The sequence below is a fragment of the Pecten maximus genome, chromosome 3 (assembly GCF_902652985.1).
Source record: "Pecten maximus chromosome 3, xPecMax1.1, whole genome shotgun sequence".
Lineage (NCBI taxonomy): Eukaryota > Metazoa > Mollusca > Bivalvia > Pectinida > Pectinidae > Pecten > Pecten maximus.
Genome location: NC_047017.1, coordinates 3,588,657 through 3,601,532, shown reverse-complemented (window position 1 = coordinate 3,601,532; position 12,876 = coordinate 3,588,657). Strand labels below are relative to the sequence as shown.

At 32.4% G+C, this 12,876-nt stretch overlaps 1 protein-coding gene across 1 annotated transcript; it reads left to right on the top strand.

The window, feature by feature from the left end:
• The first annotated feature begins 913 nt into the window (after window positions 1-913).
• LOC117322972 (homeobox protein SIX6-like) lies at window positions 914-10,991 on the top strand. Its single transcript, XM_033877942.1, has 2 exons — window positions 914-1,772; window positions 10,108-10,991. The coding sequence occupies exons 1-2, from the start codon at window positions 1,201-1,203 to the stop codon at window positions 10,313-10,315; spliced, it is 780 nt and encodes a 259-aa protein (XP_033733833.1). The 5' UTR covers window positions 914-1,200; the 3' UTR covers window positions 10,316-10,991.
• Window positions 10,992-12,876: the final 1,885 nt, after the last annotated feature.

The window sequence follows — 12,876 nt, the reverse complement described above, 5'->3', positions numbered from 1 at the left end:
GATAAATTACTTAATGTGTTTATATACATGTATGTTTCATTGATAAAATGATGTATTGAACAAAATTTGATAAAAAAAAATGTGTACATTCGTACAACGTTATGATTTATAAATGTTTTTCATTATCTTATAATCAATTTAACTCTCGTCTGTATTTCTGTCAATTCATACCCCCAATTCTAAATTCGTTTATTTTAATGTCATAGTATTACTAACAGATTTGTTTACATTCCTTTAAAATGCCGTAACATTACCACAGCGCTGAAGCTCAGAAACATCTCAAGATATCGAGTGTTTCCACATCAAAAGAGCGAGCAAAACGGTACCAGATTTGACAGCCGTATCGAATTATCGGTCTTATTTTTCTTACCGCTACTAATTATCTCCTAAGTATGCAATGTCAACAAGCCCTACCGGTGTACGAGGTAGATCTCACTTAAAGAATAAATCCTACATTTCCGCCTTCTTACATTGCTATGTTTTATTTGAACAGAATCGTTCGATTTCTCTTGACTCCATATGTTAAGGTATAGTCACTTCTAAATCTACTTCTTGATCAAGAGGGATGATCGCTTTCATCACGTGACACCCCCACATGGTGAGTTATCATCACAAATACGACTTCACCTGAACAATTTACCTGTAATCGCCGTGTATACTCGCGGGTGTGAATCACCCTGACGTAGGGCCACGCCTCCATATAGGCGAGGTGGGCGTTACCGAACAGCTTAATCAGTATCGCTGCCTTTAGTTCCCGCCTTTCTGATTGACAGGCGTGCGCTGTGATTGACAGAGGTCGCTATGACAACTTTATGAAGACAGTGCTATCGCCCAATCATTTTGCAACCATTTTTGAATTTTGATTGCTCGATAAGTTTGCTTACAATAGCCTTTACAGGACACATGCGATAAAAAACGACACATTCACCGAGTCCAGGCTCCTCCCAAACACTTACATTGATATGTTTACTCATCACTGACTAACCTTCAATACGAGTCTTTGGAAGGAATCCTGACAGTGTATCTGCCTGGTGTACAAAGATAGGGGTATCAAAGCCAAACATCTCATAATAGGAATACCCTTCAAACGACTAGAGCAGTTCTGCTTTTAAGCAGTTAAAGGACTTTATATATAAAATGTTTTTTAAATATTCTTAAAAGACAATTTACTAAAGCGGTTATTTAGAATTGACACTCACGATGTTTGCGTTACCGACTTTGCATTTTACGCCGCAGCAAGTTGCACAAGTTTGTGAGACTTTGGAAGAAAGTGGTGACATTGAGAGACTTGGAAGGTTTCTGTGGTCATTGCCAGTGAATCCGTCTGCATGTGATGCTTTAAACAAACATGAATCTGTGTTAAGAGCACGATCTCTTGTATCTTTCCATACGGGGAACTTTAGAGACCTTTATCATATTTTGGAAAATCATAAATTCACAAAAGAATCTCATGCTAAACTGCAAGCTATGTGGCTGGAGGCACACTACCAAGAGGCAGAAAAACTTAGAGGCAGGCCTCTTGGTCCAGTCGACAAATACAGAGTCCGCAAGAAGTTTCCTTTGCCGAGGACAATTTGGGACGGGGAACAGAAGACACATTGTTTTAAGGAAAGGACGAGAAATCTTCTTAGAGAATGGTACCTGCAGGACCCGTACCCGAATCCCACAAAGAAGAGAGAATTGGCACAAGCCACAGGGTTAACACCAACACAAGTTGGAAATTGGTTCAAAAACAGACGACAAAGAGACCGAGCAGCAGCTACAAAAAACAGGTACGTTAAATATTTACATATATAAGTATATTTTAGATTATTCTTTATTGCTTGCGATTCAGTTGCTATTTTGTTTGTTGAATTTAAAAGTGTTTCTGTTGTAATATATACAAGTCCTCAACCTTTCTCTTAAAGAGAAAACAGTTCATCATAGTTTTGTTACTTTGCCTATATAACAAATAAAAGATATCAAATTGCTGTAATTGGGACTTGCATAACAATATTTCGCCTTGTGAAAGCTGGCATTTAAATATTAAGATTGATTACTCTCATGAATACCTGTTTAATCGCATCAAATAGATTTACTCAAAGTGAGAAGCTAGAAGGACTGGCAACTCAACCTCTTAAATGACAATTGACAAAACATTTTCCAGTTTAATTTTATCGTTGTATATTGTAATATGATTGATACAACACTGTAGATTTCTGGTGATTTTAAAGATTATGATAATGTAATAAACACTTTTATTAATAATTATTTTTTTCCTAAGCTTTATCAAGTCATAATAAGAATGATCTTTTCATATTTCTTTTTCAAAAATGTCCTTTTAATATTCATTTGATGAGTTTTTAAAGGAAAATAATTTTGGTATAATTCCTTTCATTTTGTAGGAATCATGAATTCTTTTTATAGGAAAGCACAAATATTGAATGGTTTAGTTTTCATATAATTATATAACAATAATATGGGAGTATGGCTAATTTATTTTGATATATATTTTGTGTTTTGTGTGCTAAAATAACTCTTTCATTTTACATGAAAATGGTTTAAAGATATTGTAATAATCTAAAACATAAAAATTAATCTGGATATTTCTATAAATTTTCCACATACTTCATCCTTAAAAAGCTAAATTTCTGTTAAATTTGTTAGAGAAATAGTAGTTTGTTATATAAATATAAATCAAGTTCTAAAACAAACCAGGTAAAAAAATCAGGACTATTGTCCTTATTAAACATGTGTTTATATTTAACATTTTAATTGTAATTTGAGTCGGTGATGTAAACATCTTCATCTACTCCATTTGTTTGTTGAATATGTCCGATATATTTGATGACAATGGCTAACATGAGCCCCGGGGCCGACGATTTGTCAGAAGTTGTCAGGTAGTTTGTGGATTTACTGTCGACATACTTGTCGGCACTTCTGTATTATTCTTGAATAAGATGTTAAGAATGATACAGATAACATCCTCAGGCGGAACACGCCCAGGAAATATTTACAAATTTGAAATTTCGCCATTCGGGACGATATTTGTTCAAATGTGATTTTTTTGATGATATTTGGTCGTACATTTGAAGTAAACATAAACCGCTTTAATGCCATATCCAATAATAGATAAATAAAATAAAATTCAACACTTATTTCTAATGCAATAACATGATTTTCTTGTTGATTGTACAATAATTATGAACAATTTCAACAAGAGTGACAATTTTTTTAATCAACATTTCGTAAAAAAATAATATCTAACTTAATTTCCAGATTTAAAAAAAAAACACTACTGCATTGTATGTCACTATTATTTACAGAAAATAACATAACTGACTTATATACAAACATAGTTAAGGCGAAAATAACCTGTCTTTTCATGTAATTATCAGCCATCAAAGGTGCTATATTATAGCTAAGTACACATAAATAAGTGTCTTACGTCAGGCACTGGACTCCTTGAATCCTCTGTAAATTTTTCTTAAGAAAGTGAATCAATTATCACATAAGGGTATTTCCTGCTCCTAAAAGCCACATAAATAAAACTGAAATAACTGAACGTGTAAACAGTCGCTGATTTGTATACAAAAGTTCATTTGCTATCCGTCCACTAACGAGCAAGAAAACAACACGAACAATGTCAGTTACACATTTATGTTTGATATGGACGCTACACTGAATACATTTCAACACTAGGGGCGTCTAATATTATTTGTTATCAAGAAGCAAACGGATTTAAATGTTTAATGTATGGTCTAAGTAAGTTGTAACGGTACTATTCTAATTGTGTCAAGCAATGGTCAAGCAGTTAGCACTTTAAATATTGACCATCTAATGTCTACTGTACGTGGTCTCTTGACTAAATAACCGTCCCTAATCTTATTCAGACCTCAATGCCCCTGGGTAGGCTTCATTAGACCTACTAGGTCGATCAATTATTTTCGTAAAATGAACGGCAGTGACAAATTCATAGTGAGAATTCACAGTTAAAGACACAAATGCTCTCGGTGGGCCGTCAACACAGGCGAGAGAGACATTAGGTAGATGTGGCGAAGGTATTAGGTATAACAATAGATATATATATGTACACTACACACATCTATAACAAAAGAAATGACACTTCACGTGTAATAGTTACAACCAAGAGCGTATTGTATGGGATATATACGATTATGTTAATTTATAAACATCTAAAATGAAATAATAATTAAACATTCTTCGTTCATTAACACCGTTGACACCTCCAGGGTTCGTTCCGACGTTCTATGTAGATTTTCACATATATGATGTATAAAAATATGAATGAAGAAAATACTATCATTCTGACAATATATGTAGATATATGCATGTTGTACATTTTGTCTTAAAGCAAACTATGTAGACAAATATTGAATATATTGCATAACATCAGAAATACATTAATTTATGCAATGCCGCAAACGATGTGTCATACCATTTAGCATTTAAATTAAACAGCAATAAAGTTATAATTATAAAAAACACACATCTACTCAGAATATATTTTACCTATATTAGGTGTTCTGTGAGGTATACACGCAGAAATATTTACACGTGTTAATCTGACACAGAAATCAATCTATTTAGAGCGGGTTGATATTATTTAAGATAAGTACATGAATGTGCAGAAATTAATTTATTATTCAAAGCAATTTATTTAGTTAGATAACCAATTTAGTTACATGGCAAAGCGATCCCTTTGTAGTGTCGAGGGGGTATGGATTAGTGAGACCTGTCGCCATAATATAAAAATATCATCCTCGGTGTAGTTGAATAGCAATGAAACCTGAAAGAAACAATAGAAGAGAAAAATATGATCTACGATAAACCCTGCTAAGTCATAATAATACAGCTCCCGTAATACTGTATTGTCATCAGTATAATAGCGTAGAAGGGGGGGAATTGATTGGCGGCTATATTAATACCCCAGATGAACAGTTATGAAGTCAAATTCTTGTCGATCTAAGACAGCTTCTATGTACAGGTCACGTAGAAGAGTGGAATGCTTGGAAACTACGTCCAATATTCAAGGGGCGGTGTGAAAGAATTGAGTTTTGCTAAGGACTTAGCATTTGAGATAGGATTCATACCATGTTCCAGATACACCTGTTCGCGTGTTTTAATGCGTGGCCCTTCATCCTATTTGATAGATAAGCCACTCACCTTTCTATTATTCCCTTGTTTACTTTTAGCACCTGTTCAATGTATAGTTTACTTAATAGCCGTCAACACATTCCAAAGTCGAGAGCGTATATCCTAGATCTGGCAAGAGTAATAAGAGATTCTATGTTACATAATTGTACCAACATACTTCATCACAAAGTCACAACGTTGCGGCTTACGTGTGTTTATGTAACGTAAGTATCAGTCATTTAGCCAGGTAAAGGAGAAAAGGATGATCACCTTGGGTCTCCCGACTATTCTTCATATCTGTGCGATTACAGAATTAGAGGTCCAAGGAGCGGTCTGGGATTTATCGGATAATGGCCCGGAGAGTTTGGTTTCATTTATTTATATAAAGTTTGAGGTGTTTATGAGATAGCGTATCATATCTACGTAAGCCGTTTAGTTACTGACACTGCAGTGTTCTATCGATGAAGTAACATTATTGATTATAACAAGTTTTCTGTTTGAAATTCGTCCATGTAGATAGCTTATCCATTAACTGTATGGAAAGGTGTTCATAAACAAACGCGTTCCGTACTTACGGGTATGTATCGGGCTTGGGTGTCAACCAAGTGATCGGATCGAAAGTTGTGCTAGACACACAACTTATTTATTCTGAACAGTAGATATGAAATTATATTTTTGTTCTAAATTATATGTGTATCATTCGTAATCTTTAATTGTTTTATTTTAAAATATTTTGAATAACTAATATAAGAATAACTTTCATTTTAACAATATATAGCGAAATTCAAATTTTGGAAGTATCCAATATTCTTTAGTAAAAGCAATTAATTATTTTGTTTCTTCAGCAACACTGTTACTTTTTTTACTTTTGACAATTAGTCAATTAGTCAAAAGTAAAAAAGAAATAAAATTCCTTGTGTAATTACAAAATATTCATAATGTATCGAAATTTAAATAAAAGGAAAATAAAGAAAAAAAACTTCGGGGAATAATATATCTATAATGTACAGATGAGCAAATTACATACATACCAGAACGTTTGAAAACATTCGCAGTGATCATATCAAATGCGTCACATTGGAAACAGTCCTTTTTGTCACGTCTGTAACAAGGTAAAATCCATCAAAACAAACCATTGGTTTGTAACGTTGTTTCGCCTCTGTTGTGTACTGACCGAGTGAAATATAAATTATATTTGTTTTCGGTGATTTTAAGAGTATCAATAACATCTCTCAGATAAAACTTTATTTTAGCCATTGATAGAGATTGTAAATTGTCGAAACTGTCACGTAGACGATTGCTGGTGTTACGAGTCTTTATCGATACGACGGCTTTAGCAAGTATTTTAATAGTCACTAAAATGCAATATATCCGTGTCAATATATTAACAGATAGCACGACACTACACGTGGTCAAAAGCTCGACGTCCGAGTATTGCATTAAATACAAAACAGCTGAATAAATTAATGGTGGTATGGGACAAGCATAATCTGTCGGTTTATTTTGACAGGTGCTAAATTACTTTATTTAATCAGACATATCATACGGTTGATTCTTCGAGTGATAAACTGTTTTGATACGAACGTTTCACCGGATGTATACAGCTAGGATGTCGATGTTATTGACCACGTGTTAAATTATTTTCCTATTTTACTATTCTGGTATTAAATTATAAGTTAAGGACCTGTCGCGATAAAAGATATACGCAATTTTAAGAACATTTTTCATAGATAAAAACGTCAAATAAAATTTTGAAGTATTTATTATTTAAAGTGTTTCTTTAGAAATGAAATGACCTCGTCTCATATCATGGTAATAGTATTTATTAATTTTCGTTTTAGCAACATAGAAATTACATAATTCTATATCATATCCAACATTTATCAATTATATAAGAGCATTATCTGTAACGTTGACGCGTCCATTTTCAAAATTGCTAATTTTACCCGGGTTAGCGATTTTAGATTTGCTCAAATTTCTTTAAAAATAAAAAGAACGATTTTTTGACATTGACACTCTGATTGAGAGTACAGAACAGTAGCTTCACATTTAGAGTACATCATTGGGAGGGAGTCAACAAGGCGAGGAAAGAACGGTCTTATTTCGATATCCATACACGTCCTCTTGTGTCAATACACGAGTCCTATGCATCACAAATTCGAAGCATTTCAAACGCCGTCTTCAACAGGACTTGTCCGCGACAGACATTGTACCTAAAAAAAACTTAAGTATCCTTAACAGTAGAAAGGTAAGGAGCGGTTGTCGTCAATTTGGTATGACTTTGAATAGCTGATGTTGTGTTAGAACCCGATTTTCCAGTGACACGAGTAAATAAATCGGGCAAGAATAACAATACAAAGATTGAACAAATTGTCATAATGGTTCAATTTATTCTACATACATGTACCACCAGTCAATGGATTCTCACAACAGACATATCTATTGCCGTGGTATTTGTCTGAAGATCATCTCGATATGAAATTGAAATTTATAATAGGGATCAATTGAGATCGCGTCAATACTTGTGAAGTGATATCGGGTCTAAGGTAAACACTAACCTGTCTAGTTATCAGTGTCGAGATATCATAGAGCATATTGCGAGTGTCAGGAGATTACGTACTACTTACCAGACTTATCAGATCTACGTTTATGCCACGCCGGATCACCATCATGTCAATACGTCATCCCGATTACTATCTAAGTATTTTGTTTTTGTATTTTGTTCGATAAGCAAAAATGGTAGTAACATTATTATGTAAGTAATAGAGATTAAATCAAAATAAACTCATTCATGAAAAAAAAAGAAAAAAAAACAGCGCTTGATAAAAATATTCATGCAATATTGGTGTCACTTTCTACTAGAAATGGCATGTACTTGGTATATGAATGACACGCTATGATACGTGTAATATGAATGCAACGAGGGCATTACTTATCAATATTACTCACTAATATTGCAATTGTTTAAATTTACTTTAAAGTCTTTCTGTATATATATATTATCTCCTGATTTATTTATCGATGAAGAAAGGTATGAAATATGCAATAGGGTTAAAAACTTTCACGAAAAAAATGAATATTAATACAAATTTTGAATTTTAAAATAACATGCTTATGTTTTACTACCGTAATGAAGTTTCCCTTGAAATGATTAAATTTAAATACAAATTCCAAAAATTATCGATCGAAAAGTTTGAGAATCATATGACAAAACCTCCCGTATCATAGTATGTATTGATAGGGTGTAGGATATATTTCATTTGTACCGAATAAATTACACTTGGTTTCATTATAAGCACATTGAAGGTCGAATACTAATTCAAAATAACAGAATAAAAAATAAAAATATGTCATTGTTTTAAAACTTTTATTGCTAAAAATTGGTAGTTATATTCAATTTTGATTTTGATTGAAGACAAGATGTATTATATATACTTATATGAAATTTGAATTCGGTTGATGTATATTTTCTTATATTTTATTTGTGTGTTCTTTCCAAACAAAATTAAAGGTATAACACACATTATAATTTCATAAAATAAATCACAGTTCTGTTCATAAATAAATATAATCCGTAAAACACGTATATGAAAGATATTAAATTATTAAAAACTACAGGTTGTAAATATCATTTTACTCCACATTCATGTCGATATGCTAATCATATCTATTCCACAATGCCAATTGGATAAGTAATGCCCTCGTTGAATTCATATTACACGTATCATAGCGTGTCATTCATATAGCAAGTACATGCCATTTCTAGAAGAAAGTGACACCAAATAGTACAACATTTAGCTAGGTAAAAGAAATATGTCAGATTTTGCGGTTTATTTATCAGAAGTACTGATATCAGGCTCTGCCAGGTCCCGGTGACCTTTGTATGAGCGAAAGCTCTCCAGAGGAGTCAATTGAGCAGGAAATTTGTATTTGTTTGTCAATGTGTCAGAACAACTGTTTGACTGCACGGAGGAGTCGTCAGAACTTCCGGTTGTTACAAATTACAAATGTCTGCCAAGAGCAAGATACAGCGGGACGCAGTTTTGATTTTCACCCCTAATACCATGAATATTGGCCTCCCTCTGTGTGACACATAGCATGGGTTCCCTCCCAGAGACAGTAAACTAATCTAACTAATTAATAAAAAGGAAAATCCTGGGTGAAAAAAAATAAAGATATAGAATTGTCACTCACGACCCAACGATTTTGACATCAATATGCCTGAGGGCAAGGTGCTTTCAAAGTAAATGTTTAAGCAACATTGTGTTATTCAGTTTAAATAACCAAACTATATGCGGTGTTGATTTCCGCTTAACTCGAGTGTCACGGAGTGTAAGAAAACACCTATCAAGTACATTTCGAATAAAAAAAGATTCAATGCATAGTAATCACGTTAAGTCTGAATGAATAGGTTCTTATCCTAGCGTTGAAATCAATACGTTTCTGATTCAACAAAGCACCAGTGTAAGCATAAGTGGATAATGTAGATAGGCGAATTGGAATTATGCAAACAAGCATATAATTCAAATTAAATTTTTCAATGTATTTACATTGTGATATATTTAGCAGATGATTAGCATAACTGAAACTTTCATTCCAATCGTTGTTCTCAAATGAAATGTCTTTCTGTCCGGAAACTGCGATGTAAAGTAAAAACAAATATTCATGTATTAAGGAAAATGACACTTTAACTACATGTTGTTTCTAGTTAGGTTTAGAATAGCAAATAAATAGATATCGAAATAAATCGGAGTTATTTATTTATTTATTTATTCATTTTTTAATTTAATTTTTTCTATGATGGCATGACATAAAGTTTAATTGTTTTCGTACGATTTGATAATTCATGAACAGATAGATAGAGAGAACATTCTTTTGAGAAATATGAACGCCTGTATTTGATGATGGAATTTTAAGTAATGCATTTATACATTATCGTCATATTAACCAAATCTTCTTATTCTATTCCAGACTCCAACAGCGTCAAATGTCTGGGGATAAGCTGAGTCGTTTAGATTCGTCATCGCCGACGCCAGGTTCGCTCGCTTCATTCGACGAAGATGACAAAATAGACATTGATGATGATGACGACGACGATTTGGATTTAGATGATTCTAGAAGTAGCAATAGTTCACCTTTATTATCCCATGGACATCCGGAAATGCCGTCTCCAACATAAACAAATTAAGTCATAAATGTTTCTGTTGCACGTGACATGATGAAAACGTACTTGTATGACGTCATGAATATTCAATGCCGGAAGCGGAAGTTCTTGCCATGTATCCGTGCTTACTGTCTGTCGTTTGTCCGCTTCCTCACGTATGTGTATATATACTTATTTATCCGGACATACAGACACTGGAATGGTGAAAAAGAGGTTGAGGTTTTTGACTTGTTTACAAAAAGACAAAAGTTTTGTAAATGATTTATTTATGCCTGTTTTGTTGTATATATACCTGTAAGTCATATGTTGAATAATGGAAATGGCAGAGTGACAAAGACAAAGGAGTTGAATTAATATATGATGAATTAAAACAACAAATCTAATATAGGTAAAGATAATTGAACGCAATAGAACAATTTATTAGTTGTATTTACTCGACTGACGATCTTAAATTAATTCCTTTCGTAAAGGAACGAGTGTCAGTATGTCATGAAAATTATGTTAGCATTTTTATTGAATAAGTGCTTATTATAATTTACCTTTAATATGTGTGTATGTACAATACATATGTGTGTTATGTGATTATAGAATTATGTGGTTCACAGTTACATAGTTGTATGCATGGAGAATTTGAAATGTTATGTCCCCGTTATTTTAATTGAGAATAAAATGAAAACAAATTTAAACAACACGTTTAGTTTTCAGTCATTTTATTAAATGATAAATGCTGTTCATATTTGTTTCTTATATCGGGTAAAATAATAGTGATAGACATGAAGTGATAGATTTGAAAATAAACGACATTGATCAGGACTGAAAACAAATTGGAGACATATTGAATATATCTACCAGTAAACAATTCGTGTGGCAGAAAATGTTTTATCTTCTGTAGTTATAAAGTATATGATGTTATTTAAAAAAAACAAATAATCGCTATAAACCATGTATTAAAATCAGGATGAATATATATACTTAAATGTTGTAAATTGTTTTACAATCAATTCTTTTAATGATAGAAAATAATTGGCTTTGGCACAAGACATGTTTTATGACTCCTAAATTGGTTATTAACTTAATGGTAAATGATATACCAGTTTAATCAAAAACATCCCATTTTTCTCTCACTCAGCATATTTTATTTTAAGATACTTCTTTGACTTTATTAAGCTATATTTACTGCTACAATCTTTATTTTTTCAACAACACCATGCATGAAATGTACATTGCATATATCATTTCTTGCACGAACTGCCATGCCACATTTTCGCAGACTTCATTGCCAAACGCAAATTGCATTAAACAATGCCTCGTCCATAAAATTTTATGTCTACATTAAAAAGTGTTTAAAGGATAAATGGTGATGTATATCCTAATATACTGACATCGATATCAGTGCCATAGAGACAAAACATTCACCGGTGGCGATATTTAATGTCATGCCGTTATTGAATTAGTTACGTCGCCTGGTACATGTAAATATAAAACTCGGTATAACCGCAAATTGGAGAATAATGGATTCATTTACGAAACGTCAATACCTGCCATGAGTGTTATATAAATTGTATAAATGAGGAGGAGACCATTTATTATATTAGTGGCACAGTGAAGGTACTTTAAAACGCCCATATCGATGCTTTATTTACGATGCATGCGATTGTGAAGCATTAGCTATTTCTGATCTACAGTTTAATATCAATGTTTTTGAAATTACCAGAATTTAGTTTAATTTCTACAGTACGATATAAAAGTTCTTGATTTTATTTTTTCTTCTAATGGACAATGACATTTTAGATTGTTCAATCCGTTATACAATTGAATTATATTAGTAATATAATTATATTATTCTCAATATTTGATAATGCTATCAACTTTGTCTACCTCGGAAACTACTTAAAATTAGGCGAATATTCCCCAATTATTCTATCCTTGTTGTCCAAGGATTGCAGAACATCGCGAGAGAACACATGCGCTTATGTTTTTTGATAAATACGATGTAAACCGAATCATAAAACTGCTTCATACAGATGGTTTTCTAACATTTACGATATTTTAGTTCACATTGGTCATGGTATATATCCTAACATCAGAGAATGTCAACGGTTGATCGGTTTAAAGTAGGTTTTCAGTAGAACCTAGACGATTTCTTCTAAATGCAAATTTAAAACATTAAGTGAGAAAAGGCGTTATTGTTTTCCGCAAATTAAATTTAGATTTAATTTACACTCAGTATTATTTTTTTAGATACAACAAAATGACGTTGAAATAATTCAAATTCAAATTGAAAATTCTAAAGCACGTTTAACAAAAGCAAAAATAGTTATTTTTCAATGTTTCCGAACTCACCAAAAATAACTACATTGTATTGTAAAATAATTTTAAAAACCAATGAAGTAAACTACAATTTATACATAATAATTGATACACAATAAAATCGCTTTTTTCATGATCTATCTTCTACTAGCTGAAACACGGTCAATGATAGGAAGGCATACATGAGTGAGAGTATGATTTGGTAATACATTTGTCGAAACAAAAATATTTTGTTAATCCCTCTTCATATCAGCACGGAACAGTTG